Genomic DNA, 18,061 nt, shown 5'->3' with positions numbered 1-18,061 from the left:
TTCTCCTACTCATCCACATCAACTTACATTTTTCCACATTTAGGGATAGTTGCCATTCATCACACCAACTGGAAATTTTTTCTAAGTTGTCTTGTATCTTTCTACACTCAATCAACTTCAGCATTGCACCGTACACTAAGGAATCATCAGCAAACAACCGCGGTTTGCTTCCCACCCTGTCCGCCAAATAATTTATGTATATAATTTATGTATATAGAGAATGGTCTCCTGAAGGTACCCTTGTCTCTGATGAACACACACTGTCGAGGACGACATACTGGATTCTATTATTTAAGAAGTCTACGAGCTACTCACATATCTGTGAACTTGTTCCATATGCTCATACCTTCGTTAACAGCCTGCAATGGGCACTATGTCAAATGCTTTCCAGAAATCTAGAAATATGGAATCTGCCTGTTGCCCTTCATCCATAGTTCGCAGTATATCATATGAGAAAAGGGCACGTTGAGTTTTGCATGAGTGATGCTTTCTAAAATCATGCTGATTCACGGACATTAGCTTCTTAGTCTCAAGAAAGTTTATTATATTCAAACTGAGAACACGTTCAAGGATTCTGCAGCAAACAGAAGTTAGGGATATTGGTCTGTAGTTTTGCAGGTCCATTCTTGTACCTTTCTTATATACTGGAGTCACCTGCATTCTTTTCACTCGCTTGGAACTTTGTGCTGGGCGGGAGATTTACAATAAATGCACGCTAGTTAAGAAGCCAATGCCGTAGAGTACTGTTTCTAAAATTGAACTGGGATTCCATCCGGACCTGGTAATTTATTTGTTTTCAAATCTTTCAGTTGTTTCTTCAAGCCAGATGTGTTTATTTCTATGTCATCCATACGGAAATCTGCCCTATGGTCAAATGACACTACGTTTGTACGGTTCTCCTATATGAACAATTTCTTGTATGTGAAATTTTAAACTGGTAAACAAGGGACTGAATGGGAGCCTCAGACCCACTTACTGATTTTATCTATGACCCGATTTTTTTTTTTTTTTTTTTTTTTTTTTTTTTTTTTTTTTTTTTTTTCTGGCAGATGTTTTGCTAAGGTGTGCTGGGAGTAGTAGTTGTGTGCTTCATGCATAGAATCTCTACTAACCTTCGCTTGTCGTCATTTGTGCGTCCCCTATTGAACCTAGAGTGCTACAGCCCCTGCTTTCTCAGCATCAGCCAAATTTCGATATTAAAACATGGTGGGTCTTTTCCGTCCTTTATCCACTTACTAGGCACATAACTCTCCAGACCACGATTTATAATCTGCTTAAAATTTGCCCATAATTCCTCTATGTCTGTCTTATTGGAACTAAGTGATGCCAGTTCACTTTCTAAGTGAGATGTTAATAACTGCTTATCTGCTCTATCTAGCAGAAACACTCTTCTAGCCTTCTTGACCGATTTATTAACTTTCATAATCATAGTTGCTATAATGACATCATGATGGCTAATCCCTGTTTCTACACCGACACTGTCGATAAAGTCCAGCCTATTTGTGGCTACAAGGTTCAAGGGTTTCGACCAGTCTTCGTTGACTCTGTAACGGTCTTGGCTGCAGATTTCTAGACCAGCGTTATCGTGTGGGGATTTGTAGGGCTTCCCTTGATAGTTCAGGGGTGCACTACACAAAGGAAACAGCTACTTTGGTAGCAGAGTACTTGAGGAGTGCACATAAGAGTTTTTTTAGGCAATGCAGTAGTTTGATGTGCTCTGATGAACACTTTCCAGTCAGTTCACAGCAAAGGAAGTCAAATGTCATTCAGAGTAAAGACACTTCAGCTGTCACAATTTATCAGTAAACTGTCAAACTATTCATAATAAAGTTCCCGAATTTACTGCCCTCCAGGAAAGTTCTCGCACTCAAATTATTCTTGGGACCGAGAGCTGGCTGAAACCCGAAATGGAAAGCTCTGATATATTTAGCAAGTCATGGAACATATACAGGACAGACACATTAGAGGCCATTGGGGGGGGGGGGGGGGGGGGAGTGTTCATTGCAGTTCACGAAAATAATATCTCTATTGAGGTCGAAGGTGAGAGTGACAGTGAAGTCATCTGGTCACATATAACAGGTGTAGGTGAAACTAAGTTAATTGTTAGATGTTTTTACTGGCCACCCGATTCCATTGTGACAGTTCTAGAGTCATTCAAAGTAAATTTATGGTTAGTAGCGCGTAAATACCCAGATCATGCAATACTGGTTGGAGGAAACTTTAACCTGCCGAGTACAGACTGGGATGTGTATGGATTCATTGTGGGGTGGTACAGACAGACAGTCATGCGAAATACTTTTGAACACATTTTTTGAAAACTGTCTTGAGCTTCTAGCATGTGGTTCAAACACAGACAAGTGTAGAAGAAATAAAAGAAGAATGAACAGCCAGTCAGCAAAGGCATACATATCAACTGCTAAGAAAGAAGTGCCAGACTGGACATTTATGTACAAGAACTGCTCCAAATGCCCAAGAAAGTGTAATGATATCATCAGCAAGGGGTAATGTTCCATGGATTATGCAAGATACAGAGAAACAGCAACCGTAATTAGTTCCACAAATTAAGGAAGTACCTAATGCAAGGCCACATTCTTCAGGTGCACAGCCTCGAAGAAATGTGACGAAGTACTTTCTACTGAAAGGTGGTTGTGAAGTTCAAGTGTGTCTAGGGGTATTCCTTAACTTTTTAATGTATCTGTGTGATACATACAAAAGAGAAGGGACAGCAGCAACATGATACTGACTGCTAATAAGGAAGGTCATCATCATTCAGGTATAAGGAGATGGATGAGGCAAAGGAGACAATAAGTAACCATATAAAATCTTTTCCTACTATTTCATTGCATTACTTGAAACAGAGCATTGTGTGACAGTTCTTTCCAGGACATATGGATATACAAATATTGCATGAACTATATAAGAAACGTTGCCAAGAGGAACAAGTTACTCCTGAAAAATAATGGGTCTACAGAGAAATATTCAATACACAGTTTAACCTAGGCTTTCATGTAATTAGAAAAGATGTATGTGGCCACTGCTATTGTTTTCAAATTCTCTCCAAAGAAAATGAAGAGGCAAAGAAAGGCCAGCATTCAGAATACTCAAAGAGACAAGAAGTCTGGACATTTATGTACAAGAACTGCTCCAAATGCCCAAGAAAGTGTAATGATATCATCAGCAAGGGGTAATGTTCCATGGATTATGCAAGATACAGAGAAACAGCAACCGTAATTAGCTCCACAAATTAAGGAAGTACCTAATGCAAGGCCACATTCTTCAGGTGCACAGCCTCGAAGAAATGTGACGAAGTACTTTCTACTGAAAGGTGGTTGTGAAGTTCAAGTGTGTCTAGGGGTATTCCTTAACTTTTTAATGTATCTGTGTGATACATACAAAAGAGAAGGGACAGCAGCAACATGATACTGACTGCTAATAAGGAAGGTCATCATCATTCAGGTATAAGATTAGATTAGATTAGATTAGATTTACTTTCATTCCAATTGATCCGTAGCGAGGAGGTCCTCCAGGATGTGGAACATGTCAGAAAAACAACAATACATGACAAATATTTACAACTAAAACAAATAAGCTAATGTACCATTCCACAGACCCCAAGTGGAAAGACCGTCATTTTTTAATGAACACTAAGAGTCATTTTACAAATACTAATGCACTGAATTTAAAATAAAAAAGTTTTTTATTTATTTGTAAGGTAATAAACATGTAATACAACTACTGTAATACTTATTTACAATGAACACATTACTGCACTGAAATGGTGCAGAAGTTAGATTATACTTGCGCACACACACACACACACACACACACACACACACACACACACACACACACAAATTTTCAGTGAACACATTACTGCACTGAAATTGTGCAGAAGTTATGTTGTACTTATATACAAATCAGTTGGTTTTACTAAGAAGGAGATGGATGAGGCAAAGGAGACAATAAGTAACCATATAAAATCTTTTCCTACTATTTCATTGCATTACTTGAAACAGAGCATTGTGTGACAGTTCTTTCCAGGACATATGAATATACAAATATTGCATGAACTATATAAGAAACGTTGCCAAGAGGAACAAGTTACTCCTGAAAAATAATGGGTCTACAGAGAAATATTCAATACACAGTTTAACCTAGGCTTTCATGTAATTAGAAAAGATGTATGTGGCCACTGCTATTGTTTTCAAATTCTCTCCAAAGAAAATGAAGAGGCAAAGAAAGGCCAGCATTCAGAATACTCAGAGAGACAAGAAGCTGCTAGAAATGAAATGAAAGAGCAGGGCCGAGCAAGAGATACCATTTACTGGAGTTTGACCCACAAGCTATAAGGTACTGTCAAAACATAGCAGCTGAGGACATTTTCTACAAATGAAGATTAACTGTATACAATCTCACAGTATACAATACTGGTATACAGAAGTTAGACATTACATGTGGCATGAATGTGGATCAATTGAAGTAGCATCAAGCTTATTTCAAGAATTCTAGAAGACTGCACATGGCAATCAAGTTGTTTCATTCTCAGGCACCTATGGAGGACAAAATCCCAACATCAATAGGAGCACCATGCTTCTCCTAGTTTTACACGCTCTGAACATTTCTACAATACAGTGATGCTTCTTTGTGCTTGGCACACTTCAGTATAGACAGAGTTGAAAAATTTTGACTTTATACCCTTCAGGATGGTATACTGTTGGTATGCTTCAAAACAAAGGCTGCATGAAGTTGTTGAAATGGACCAGAACGACTTCCTGGATTTTGATGCTATGCAGAAGAAAAGGTTGAAAAATACAAAAAAATGACAGTAAATGAAGTACACTGGTTTAAGGTGAAAAGGCTTCAAAATCACAAAAGTGATGTTAATCGTATCTTTTTCACATATTTCCATGATCAACAATTCAAAAGTTTGACAGTTTCCCAAAAATTCTGAAATTCCAATACAGTCTTCCAGTCATAACCGAAATACCAGGAAGAGAAAACAGAAGACCACATGGATCTTTGCCACACCAGCATTATGAAGGAACAGTATCACAAATTTCATAAAAGTCTTCAAGAAGAGGAAGCTGGAGATTCCGACTGCGGTGGCAATGGTTGTAATTAAATTGGAGTTATGTTACTCTGATCTTCACACAATGAAATGATCTTACAGAAAAGTTGAGCTGCAATTTATGGCTGTTTGCTGATGATACTGTGGTGCACAGGAAAGTGTTGTCACTGAGTGACTGTAGGGGTATACAAGATGACTCGGATACAATTTCTAGTTGATGTCACATAGCTCTAAATGTAGAAAAATTTAAGTTATACAGATAAGCAGGAAAAGCAATCCTGTGACATTCGAATACAGCATCAGCAGGGTGCTGCTTGGAATAGTCACATTAATTAAGTATCTAGGCATACCACTGCACAGAGATACAAAATGGAATAAGCACGTCAGGCTGTTAGCAGGAAGGCGAATATTTGATTTTTTATTTTATTGGGGGAATCTTGGGAAAGTGTAGCTCGTCAATAAAGGAGATGGCATACAAGATGCTAGTGCGAACCATTCTTGAGTACTATTTGAGCGTTTGGGATCCCCACCAGGTTGGATTACAGGAAGACATTGAAGCAATTTAGGGGCTAGATTTGTTACCATTAGGTTCAATCAGCATGCAGTTATTATGAAGCTGCTTCATAAGCTCAAACAGCAATATTGTGGAAGTTTAGAGAACTGGCATTTGATACCTACTGCAGAGCAATTCTACTACTGCCACTGTACATTTCAAGTAAGAAGCATCACTAGTAGTAGTAAGTGGTAACCTCTGCGATGCACCATATGGTGGCTTGCAGAGTATGTATGTAGCTGTAAATGCAGTGCTTCAGTTTAACTATTTCAAAGTGAAAAGTTTTTTTATACATTTTTGTTAAAATGTAAGTGGCTTGAAGGTGGCTGTTTGACCAAAATTGGTTGTTCATATATAAATACACATTGTAGCAGCTTTGGTGGTTTCTTGAGGTCATTCCAGTTGTCAGTGGTAAATATGGTCTCCAAATGACAATCATAGAACCACACTAATGTATGAACTGAGTCATTTAAATATGATTCATACTGTATTAGTGAACCCACAAAAGACTCACAATATTTGAATTAACAATACCACATAGAATAAAATATTCTGAAGGAGCGTAAAAGTCAAAGGGATTTTTCAAACTTACCAACTACATCTCTGGACTGAGGCATTGCTCCACTATAATGACGACGACCCCTGTTTTGTAATTTCATTTGGCGTCTGTGTTCAGCTTGTGCTCGAAGTTCTTCAGGATTTCGAACGAACTGATCAGAGGGAACTGCTGCTGTATCATCTTCACTTCCGGTTTCTTCTTCACTTGATTTCACATCTTCATTCGTCCGCAGAACACGGGGAATGACCAGAGGACGTCTAAAGTATTGAATATTTTAATTACAGAAATAAGGAATATGCATAACATGATAATTTCATTTGTAATAGAAGATCTAATTTACACTACAACTCCCACAGAAAAAACATTATTATGAAAACGGTTGTCACAAAAATAAAGAAGGTGTAATGAATGACATGATCATTAGGAAAAACATGAAAAACTGAACAGAAAGGAGGAATGGCACCATACACAATGGAAAGGGGGAGGGCGGGAGGGAGGGAGAGGGAGGGAGGGAGAGAGAGATCCAGCAACGATCAGTACTTTACAAATAACTAAACTGCACAAAAGTTGCATTTTTCTATATGAGTCAATATTTATTTTAGCCTAGACTATGTAATATTTTCTTAATATTCTGCAATCTCACTCTGCTTTTTCTTATGAGTCATGGTTATTAAATAGCCTCTATTTTTATCCTTAATTTGTCTCTCTATTCTTTGGAAATGTTATTCTCAACATTTCAACTACTTTCTTCCTTTATTCTGTTCATTAATTTGTTAGTTTAAAAGTGAAAAAAAAACCTCTATAAAAACTTATGTCAAAACAATTTCTACTTCCTAGCCTTTCACGCAGCATACTTCACTCAAACAAGATGTTTCAGAAACGTCTTTCTTAATCTTACACTAACATTTGAAGATGATGATCAGTTGTAATGTACATTTATTAATAGGTTTGTTGTCTTTTGTCCACAAAAGATGATATTATTACAGATCTTTTCCTTATTCTTGTAACCCAAATTCAAGCTACTCATATCAAACTGCCCCTCTTTCCCTTTACATGCCTCATCTTTCATATTTTTTGTCTTCCTGCGCCATATCCAGTTACCCTTTCCAATACAAGAAGCATCCAATTATCAGGGTTCGAATTGTCTGGTTTGCAGATTAACCACATGTACTGTGGTGACTTTTGAAAAAATAAAAAAATGAAACATGAAGTATTCTGTAATAATTAGAATTAAGATTTTAGTTTTTTGGTTGTGAAGGTGTTGAAGACAAAAACATCCATGAGTAGTTAAACTTTGACGCCTATGAACTGGTCTTTGAGCAGCTAAGTGACATGGATATAGTGAATGTAGTGCATTCAGTAAAGGAAGAGAGTAAAGATGAACTGATCAAGAAATCTGTTATCACACAAACTGTTGCACTAAAATATGTTGATATGTTATTAGAATATCATTTGATTATGTTGCTGTCATGACTCTCTGGAAAATGGGAACTGCTGCAGGAAAGGGAGGGGAAAGTAGAACAAGTTCTGAAAGTGAAATGAAAGCAAGTAATATGAAATAAGGCATGTTTTAAGTGTCATTTTGTAAGTAAGTTGTCAGTTTCTGGCGATAATGTGTATGTAATGCACTGGGATTTCAAATGCAACATTTAGCATGTTCTGAAAATACAGTTAAATGCAGTTTCTGGTAAAAACATATGTGATTTGCATTATTCATGCAGTTTTGGTTGAACATCAGCCCAGATAATTAGTAACTTGCACTCCCATATAGTACAATTTCTCCCACTTCCTGTCTTTAATGGCTGCATCGTCTTTCTAAATTTTAAATTACCAAGCTACTCTTCCTTATTAGGTATACACTTATACAGGGTGTTACAAAAAGGTACGGCCAAACTTTCAGGAAACATTCCTCACACACAAAGAAAGAAAATATGTTATGTGGACATGTGTCCGGAAACGCTTACTTTCCATGTTAGAGCTCATTTTATTACTTCTCTTCAAATCACATTAATCATGGAATGGAAACACACAGCAACAGAACGTACCAGCGTGACTTCAAACACTTTGTTACAGGAAATGTTCAAAATATCCTCCGTTAGCGAGGATACATGCATCCACCCTCCGTCGCATGGAATCCCTGATGCGCTGATGCAGCCCTGGAGAATGGTGTATTGTATAACAGCTGTCCACAATTCGAGCACGAAGAGTCTCTACATTTGGTACCGGGGTTGTGTAGACAAGAGCTTTCAAATGCCCCCATAAATGAAAGTCAAGAGGGTTGAGGTCAGGAGAGCGTGGAGGCCATGGAATTGGTCCGCCTCTACCAAACCATCGGTCACCGAATCTGTTGTTGAAAAGCGTACGAACACTTCGACTGAAAGTGCAAGAGCTCCATCGTGCATGAACCACATGTTGTGTCATACTTGTAAAGGCACATGATCTAGCAGCACAGGTAGAGTATCCCGTATAAAATCATGATAACGTGCTCCATTGAGCATAGGTGGAAGAACATACTGACGAAACTAAAATGAGCCCTAACATGGAAATTAAGCGTTTCCGGACACATGTCCACATAACATCTTTTCTTTATTTGTGTGTGAGGAATGTTTCCTGAAAGTTTGGCCATACCTTTTTGTTACACCCTGTATATCTTTGTGAAACTACTCCAATAATTTCTGAGACAGACTTAATGAAATGTAAAAAAACATTATCAATTATTGTAACTCTTCAGGCTTTTCCAGCGAGATCTTGACATGTGGAATAATCGTGTCTACTGCCAGATGTTTGTGTCGCTCTGGCACAATATTTCGGCCACGTAACCCGTTGCCTTCTTCAGGTGCTACCTGAGACTGCCATATTGGAGGATCTTGTGCAGTATTTATGCCAGAGGGCGCTGGGTGCTCTCTTTGCCATCCGCGCCCACCTGATGCTGCTTGTAATGTGTTGTCTCTTCCCCGGTGCTCCCTCGGACGTCCGCACCCGACTTGGTCGCCATCTGTGGCAGCTCTCTGAGGCCCGTCCTTTGTCGGGCGCTCCGTTTGTGGTCCGCGCCCGCCTGGCACTGCTCTTGAGGTGTTGGTACTTCCCTGGTGCTCCGACGGTCGTCCGTGCTTGGCTCGTCCATCATCTGCGGTCGTGGCGGCTGTCAGAGGCCCATCCTGCGTCGGGAGTTGCGTTCGCGGTCCGCGCCCACCTGGCGCTGCTCCTGCGGTGTTACTACTTCTTGAGGAGTTTCTCGGTTCCTTTCGTTGGGCCCTGATAAGCTCCAGAGCCGGACTCCACACTGAGCTGAGCTGGTAACCGCTGTCTCGGTTTATTAGGTTGTCTCGATGGCCTCCTTTATGACGCTGTCCCAAAATCTTGGCGTCTGTGTCACAATTTTGGTGTTGTTGTAGTCCATTGAGTGACCGAGCTCCAGACAGTGCTCCGCTATGGCAAATTTGGTTGCCTGTCCGAGTCTGGTGTGCCTCTGGTGTTCTTTGCACCTGACGTCTCAGCGACACAAACATCTGGCAGTACACCCGATTATTCCACATGTCAGGATCTTGCCGGGAAAGCCTGAAGAGTTACATCACAAGACTCTACGGGGAGGAGATGTATCTTAATATCAAGAAGCTGGATAAGCTTCTACAGAGGAAGGGGAGGATGCTGAGTTCACTCAGTTTCCTTCTGAGATGCAGAGAGGGGGATGTAGTTCCTGTATTCGCCAGGTTCAAGTATCATGTTAACACCAGAACGGCCAACAGAATCAAACACAGAGCCAGCCTCGCGCTGGTAAGAGAAAGAGTGTGTGACATGCGCCACCACCTAGATGTCACATCCAGCGATTTGCTGTATCTCCATCTTTCCATAGCAGCTACCCTGACCCGAGAAGACTGGGACCAGGTTGATGGTGACTCCTGGTCCTTGGCTGAATGCACCATGAGGAAATCAACTGCATGTCAACAGGCCAAGTTTGAGCGCCTTAACAAGAAGGTCCAGCAGGATGGGGACACACGGACAGTGGTCAACCTGAGTGACAAGCAGCTCGATGAGGCCACCTCAAAAGCACTCAGCAAGGGCCTCAACTTTGCAGTGACTCCCAGAAGCGTACCTGTTGCAGCCTTCATCAGTTCGGTTGAGCAAGTCGTCAACACGCTACCTTCCAAAGTGTCTGAAGAGATCCGCAGGGAGACCTGCAGGGCAATCACCAGGACGAAGCCCCCAATCCAACATCTCGAGCGAGCAGAGGGTGGCACCCAGGCAGCTACAGGAAGATGACAGCGTTGTTTTTCTGCCAGCTGATAAGGGTAGCTCCACGGTCATCTTAAACAAGTTGGAGTATGATAGGAAGGTGCAACAACTTCTGGAAGACACTGCTTACGAGTCACTAGATGGCGGCCCCACTGACAAGGTGGACAAGAAGACCCGGAAGTTGCTGAAGGAGACAGGTCTACCTGAACAGGTCATCAAGAAGCTTCATCCCAAAGCACCTGTATCAACCAGACTCTATGGACTCCCCACGGTCCACAAGGAGGGGGTCCCTCTTCGACCTATTGTCAGTAACATCGGTACAGTGACATACCTCACTGCACAATACCTGAAGAAGATATTGGCACCATATGTGGGCAAAGAAGCACACCACATTCAAAACTAGGAGGACTTCCTACAACGGCTAAGGCAGCTACACATTGTGAACTCTGACACCCCGTTCAGTTTCAATGTAGTGTTGCTCTTCACACGAGTGTCACTCACCGATCCACTCAATATCATTGGAGAGCAGTTCGATGGTGCCCTGCTCGACCTGTTCAAGTATGTACTGACCTCAACATACTTTCTTTATGGGGGTCAATTTTATGAACAAATGGAAGGAGTGGCAATGGGCAGCCCTTTATCACCAGTGGTAGCCAACCTTTCCATGGAAAGGTACGAAGAGGAGGCACTTGCATCAGCCACTTGCCAACCCAAGTCCTTTCTTAGGTATATAGATGACACTTTTGTCATTGGGCCCCATGGCAGGGAGAAGCTAGATGACTTTTTGGAACATCTAAATTCACATTGCCCAAGTATAAAATTTACTATGGAGCTAGAGCAGGATGGACAGCTCCCATTCTTGGATGTCCTGGTCAAGAGGAAGGCAGATGGCACTCTGGGGCATAGTGTGTATCGTAAGCCCACCCACAATGACTTATACCTTCAAGCCAGTAGCTGCCACCACCCGGCACAGAAGAATGGAGTCTTGAAAACATTAGTTCACAGGGCTCGGGCTCTGTCGGATACGGGAAGTCTGGCCACACAGATAGAACATCTACAGCTGGTGTTTAGCAGAAATGGATACTCCTCCATAGACATCCAAAGGGCACTTCGTGCTACCAGCCAACCACAGGGTACAGAAGAGGAGCCAGAGGAGGCGAAAAAGGTGGCATACCTGCCATATGCCAGACCTATTTCTGCAAAGAACAGTAGAACTCTTTCAAAATATGATATAAAGAGTATCTATCTTCTGTCCACCCTCCAAAATTGGGACAATGATAGGGAGTGTGAAGGACGATCTGGGGCTACGTAATCCACGCATTTACAACATCCCGTGCCAGTGTGGAAAGTCATACATTGGCCAGACAACCAGGACGTTGGATGTCAGGTGCAAAGAACACCAGAGGCCCACCAGACACGGACAGGCAACCAAATCTGCCATAGCGGAGCACTGTCTGGAGCTCGGTCACTCAATGGACTACAACAACACCAAAATTGTGACACAGACGCCAAGATTTTGGGGCAGTGTCATAAAAGAGGCCATTGAGATCAAGGTCACAGACAACCTAATAAACCTAGACAGCGGTTACCAGCTCAGCTCAGTGTGGAGTCTGTCTATGGAGCTTATCAGGCCCAACAAAAGGAATCAAGAAACTCCTCAAGAAGTAGTAACACCGCAGGAGCAGTGCCAAGTGGGCGCGGACCACGAACAGAGCACCCGACAAAGGACGGGCCTCAGAGAGCTGCCACAGATGAAGACGAAGTTGGGCGCGGACGTCCGAGGGAGCACCGGGGAAGAGACACCACCTTATAAGCAGCGCCAAGCGGGTGCAGACCGCGAACGGAGTGCCCAACGTGAGACGGACCTCAGATAACTGCCACAACTGCAGATGGTGGACGAGGCGGGCGCGGACGTCCATGGGAGCACCAGGGAAGTGCCAACACCTCAGGAGCAGTGCAAAGCAGGCGCGGCCCACGAACGGAACGCCAAATGTGGGTCTGGCCCCAGACAGCTGCCACGACCACAAATGGTAGACGAGCTGGGTGCGGACGTCCGTGGTCCGTGGGAGCACCAAGGAAGGGCCAAAACCTCAGCAGCAGCACCAGGCAGGCGCGGACTGTGAACGGTACGCCTGACACAGGACACACCTTGGAGAGCTGCCACAGATGGCGACCAAGTCGGACGCGGACGTCCGAAGAAGCACCGGGGAAGAGACAACACATTACAAGCAGCGCCAGGCGGGCGCGAACAGCAAAGAGAGCACCCAGCGATCTCTGGGCATAAATACTTGACAAGATCCTCCAATACGGCAGTCTCAGGTAGCACCTGAAGAAGGCAACGAGTTACGTGGCCAAAATATTGTGCCAGAGCGACACAAACATCCTGCAGTAGACCCGATTATTCCATATGTCATTATCAATTATTGTTTCTTGTTTGGATTTGGGAAGAGACCCGATTTCAAACTCACATCACTGTTAAGATTACCCTCATGCTTCTTCAAAGGTCACCTGGTGCCCCAGGCTCTAAAGGACTCACTAATGAAGATAGGTTAATGTTCAATTCTCATATTCAGTGGGTCACTCTGCTTGTACCTGTACACAAACCTAGTGGCACCTTAAGACTTTGTGGTGACTTCAAAATGATGCAAAACAGAAGCACAAACTCATCCTCTATTGATAACAGATGGGACTCTCGCAAAATTAATGCCATATGGCCTCTACTGTTAATGATTGGTTACTTTTGTAACCTTTTTGGCCGCCGCCATATTCCCGTGTTTTATGGGCCAATTACCAAATGGTATTCCAAACTATGCCACTTAGCTTGGTGATTTCATGTTTTGCACAAGTGTTCTTTCGAGTAACCATCCTTGACATATTTTGGGTTCAAACCTGCAGCAAATGAACTTGCACCAATGAAGAATAATGTCACAGTCATTACACACAAGAAAATGATGTCTAACACTGCAGCTGATGCTCACTGTGGTCTTTTAGCTACTTACAGGGCCACTGCAAGCGAAGAACACAACTCTGCAGACTGACTTGATGATCGTCCATCACTGCACTCTCCTGGACATACCACAACCACTATCGGAGCATATCATCTGAGACCTCTTGTTTTTGAGTGGTCATGGTGGTATGGGCCCACGAGTTTCAACAGCACACAACTTGTATCTGGTTTCTCTATTTCTGGTGGACCCTATGCTCCTGTGGCAACTCGTGCAACTTCTATGGTACCTCGTCTGGCCCCAGCCTTCTGCAGTGATGCCAATGGATACTAATATGCTGCCTTTCCCAGTGGCGGCTCTTCCAGGGCTTGTACCACCTATATTGTTCTCCCCCACAGCTGCTGCTGGGAGGGAGGGAGGGAGATGTAATGGTGCCACTCAGTACAATTATGGAAATCAAGTAGCTGGGACAACATTACAGTTGGGTGCTGTGTCACCACTACCCAGAGACAATTAGTCATGATGAGTGCCCTATGACAAGACCATGCCAGAATCCCACATATAAGTTGGTCTTGGGTTGGGCTGAGTCAAGTGTGATGCAATCTGTGGAATGTGTGGTGAGTGCGCAGCAGGTTTGGCTCAGTTGCTAATAACATGGACTTTATCACAGGCAGAGCTTTGATGCAGAAAGGACTGGATTTTGCTTAGGAATATGGACTTAAGTTGGCTTGTACTGTTTCTGAGGAGCATCCTGTGTCTATCTCTTGTAAATAAACCAGGGCAAGGTCCTGCTACCTGAGGTGTTGCTTGCCTTTAAAAAACGTTTACTATGATAGCTTTGTAAAAATGAGACATTCTTAGATAGTTAAATCTGTATTCTGGGCAAGGTAGGGCGACAATAGGGACCGTGGCGATATGGCAAATAAAATGAGCTAACTAAATCCTACATGATATTATTCAATGTAGCTTTTAGAGTGATCTTAGCAAACTATTACAGTTCTGTTACTGAACATGAATCCTCAAGGTATTGCTTATTTTTGCAGACAAAAGAAAGCAAGGCACTTCTACACATACCTCTCATCATCCCCAACTTCAGGTACCGAGATTTCACGATCATCGCAGGTGTCATCATATTCGTCGTCATAATAATTAAACTGACTCTCATCTTCTTCCACAAGTCCCAGTTTTGCATATGTGCTCTGGTACTGCTTTATAAGTGTTTTATCATCAAGCAACTCTTTCACATCTTTGTACTTTGGCTTCCTAAAAGAAAAAAGAATTAAATGTAATTCAGTACATGCAACAGAAAATGCTAAATTGAATAGGTTTCTAGATAGAGAACAACAATTTAAAAATCTGTCCAAAAGGAATAAAATATCATAATTGAGAAATGGCTGTGCTTGAACCTATACATCAGAGCACCCACACCAAGTCAACACTCCAGCTCCTCCACCACTGTGCCATTTGAAGAAAGTGTTTGACGGACAGGTTTAAATGCTGGAAGCAGGCACGGAACAGTGAAAGATATCTGTCCAATGTAAGGGGCCTACTTCTTGGAGGTTAACACTGCAGTTCACTTTCAACTGTACAAAAGGATTTATTTTCAGTTTCTTACCTTCTGCCAATACAATAAATTAATCTTTAAAATAATTAAATTACACCATGATACTATGATGAGCAGAACTATAAATTTGATTTGTTAGACAAAACACTAACCTTGAGGCATGCTGTTCATAACATCATACATGTTTGTATTCTACACTGTTTTATATCTGAAACAGCAGTTTGTGGTACACAGCCAAAAACATGGGACGATGGAGTACAAGCCCAGATCAATAAAGGAAATTGGCCATGCCCTTTCAAAGGAACCACCCCGGCACATGCCTTAAGCGATTTACGGCAATTACAGCAAACCTAAATCAGGAAGTCTGGATGTGGCTTTAAACCATTTTCTTCTTAAATGTGAGTCCATGAGTCCCTTGGTCAGAGAGAGAGGGGAGAGGGGGGATAGAGAGAGAGAGAGAGAGAGAGAGAGAGAGAGAGAGAGAGAGAGAGAGAGAGAGGGAGAGAGAGGGAGAGAGAGAGAGAGGGAGGGGGGGAGAGAGAGAGAGAGAGAGAGAGAGAGAGAGAGAGAGAGAGAGAGAGAGAGTGTGTTTTTTTTTAAAGCTGAACCAAACACTACAACAGCTTTAACAAATCTTCTATGCATTTCAGAATACTACTTGTGATGTAATATACAAAAGCAATATAAGCATTGTCTTTGTAGCTGATGTTGCAGTGGCATAGCAGTGTGTGTTTTTCTAGCACATAAGAGTATGGTTGTACATTCAGCACTCTGCATGGCCTTCAAAGATTCATAAACGTTCAGAAACTCCTAGTCCACAGCGAACGGTGTCACTTTCCACTTTTGGAAACAAATGCGCAGACAATTTAGTATATAGCACAGAATGTAATGTAATGTCACAACTCATTTTGTGAGTAAAGTGATGGGAATGTGATAAAGTGAGGAAATATATTTGTCAGGCTGACACAACATCAAAAGCTTAAGTTAACATGATCTATGTAAAGTATATGATACTGGAAAGTCCAGTTTGATGTGAAAAAATATACTCACAAGCAGCAGCAGGGGAACATACAGACATAAAATGATTGAACTTTTACAAACTTTCAGAGCCAGTCACTCTTTCTTCTGGCAGAAAAGTTGAAGGGGAAAGCAGAGGGGTGAAGGAAAAGAACTGGAAAGTTTTAGGGAAAGAGGTACAGTTGACAAAAGTCACCCAGAAACCCGGGACAGGGGAGACTTACTGGACAAGATTTGAAAACCTGAGAGCTTAAAGGTTGAAGACAAGGTAATATGCAAGACACAGATTACTACTAAAACATTGTGAACGAGATAATAAGAGTGAAGAGGTTCAAATGGCTCTGAGCACTATGGGACTTAACATCTGAGGTCATCAGTTCCCTAAAACTCAGAACTACTTAAACCAAACTAACCTAAGGACATCACACACAGCCATGCCTGAGGCAGGATTCGAACCAGCAGCTATAGAAGAGTGAAGAGCTAAGTGCATTGTATGTAACAGAGGTGGAAAGGGAGATATTATCAATAATTGCTCTTTATGGAAAGTTCAATTTGGGACACATATACTACAAGGAATAAAGGTAACCATTCATCACACTGTTGAGGCACTGGGTGGTCAACAGGCACATTAACAAGACTGAGAGGCAGGGATGAAGTGTGAGTGGTGGAGGAAATGGCGATGGATGACAGAGGGAGAGGTTGCAAGGCAATGGGATAGGTACGTGGCATGTAATGAAGTCAAGTAGTGTGTGTAGGCAGGTAGGGGGGGGGGGGGGGACAGAGGAAATGGGAAATTTGTAGAGATGATCGCCATGCATTTACAAATGTCTGCATGTGTCTGTGTATATGCGGATGGATGTGTGTGTGTGTGTGTGTGTGTGTGTGTGTGCGCGCGCGAGTGTATAGCTGTCCTTTTTTCCCCCTAAGGTAAGTCTTTCCACTCCCGGGATTGGAATGACTCCTTACCATCTCCCTTAAAACCCACATCCTTTCGTCTTTCCCTCTTTCCTGACGAAGCAGACGTTGGTTGCGAAAGCTAGAATTTTGTGTGTATGTTTGTGTTTGTTTGTGTGTCTATCGACCTGCCAGCGCTTTTGTTTGGTAAGTCTCATCTTTCTTTTATATATATATATATATATATATATATAATAGAAGGAAACATTCCACGTAGGAAAAATATACCTAAAAACAAAGATGATGTGACTTACCAAATGAAAGTGCTGGCAGGTCGACAGACACACAAACGAACACAAACATACACACAAAATTCTAGCTTTCGCAACAAACTGTTGCCACATCAGGAAAGAGGGAAGGAGAGGGAAAGACGAAAGGATGTGGGTTTTAAGGGAGAGGTTAAGGAGTCATTCCAGTCCCGGGAGCGGAAAGACTTACCTTAGGGGGAAAAAAGGACGGGTATACACTCGCACACACACACATATCCATCCACCTTTTTTCCCCCTAAGGTAAGTCTTTCCACTCCCGGGATTGGAATGACTCCTTACCCTCTCCCTTAAAACCCACATCCTTTCGTCTTTCCCTCTCCTTCCCTCTTTCCTGATGAGGCAACAGTTTGTTGCGAAAGCTTGAATTTTGTGTGTATGTTTGTGTGTCTGTCGACCTGCCAGCACTTTCATTTGGTAAGTCACATCATCTTTGTTTTTAGGTGTGTATATATATATATATATATATATAAAAAGAAAGATGATGAGACTTACCAAACAAAAGCGCTGGCAGGTCGATAGACACACAAACATACACACAAAATTCTAGCTTTTGCAACCAACAGTTGCCTCGTCAGGAAAGAGGGAAGGAGAGGGAAAGACAAAAGGATTTGGGTTTTAAGGGAGAGGGTAAGGAGTCATTCCAATCCCGGGAGCGGAAAGAATTACCTTAGGGGGAAAAAAGGACAGGTATACACTCGGACACACACACACACACACACACATATCCATCCGCATTGTGTATATGCGGATGGATATGTGTGTGTGTGTGTGCGAGTGTATACCTGTCCTTTTTTCCCCCCTAAAGTAAGTCTTTCCGCTCCCGGGATTGGAATAACTCCTTACCCTCTCCCTTAAAACCCAAATCCTTTTGTCTTTCCCTCTCCTTTCCTCTTTCCTGA

At 42.3% G+C, this 18,061-nt stretch overlaps 1 protein-coding gene across 4 annotated transcripts in view; it reads right to left on the bottom strand.

Annotated features, from left to right (window-relative positions):
• The window catches only part of LOC126162661 (activating signal cointegrator 1 complex subunit 2), a 133,485-nt gene that overhangs the window by 4,958 nt on the left and 110,466 nt on the right, over positions 1 to 18,061 (bottom strand). For all 4 annotated transcript variants that reach the window (XM_049919303.1, XM_049919304.1, XM_049919302.1 and 1 more), the window contains exons 13-14: positions 14,433 to 14,621; positions 6,214 to 6,437 (exon numbers count right to left, since the gene is read on the bottom strand). In XM_049919303.1, coding sequence (XP_049775260.1) covers positions 6,214 to 6,437; positions 14,433 to 14,621 — 413 coding nt within the window. The remainder of the gene's footprint in view (positions 1 to 6,213; positions 6,438 to 14,432; positions 14,622 to 18,061) is intronic.

Source organism: Schistocerca cancellata, chromosome 2 (assembly GCF_023864275.1).
Source record: "Schistocerca cancellata isolate TAMUIC-IGC-003103 chromosome 2, iqSchCanc2.1, whole genome shotgun sequence".
Classification (NCBI taxonomy): Eukaryota; Metazoa; Arthropoda; class Insecta; order Orthoptera; family Acrididae; genus Schistocerca; species Schistocerca cancellata.
This window is presented reverse-complemented; position numbering and strand designations above follow the sequence as displayed.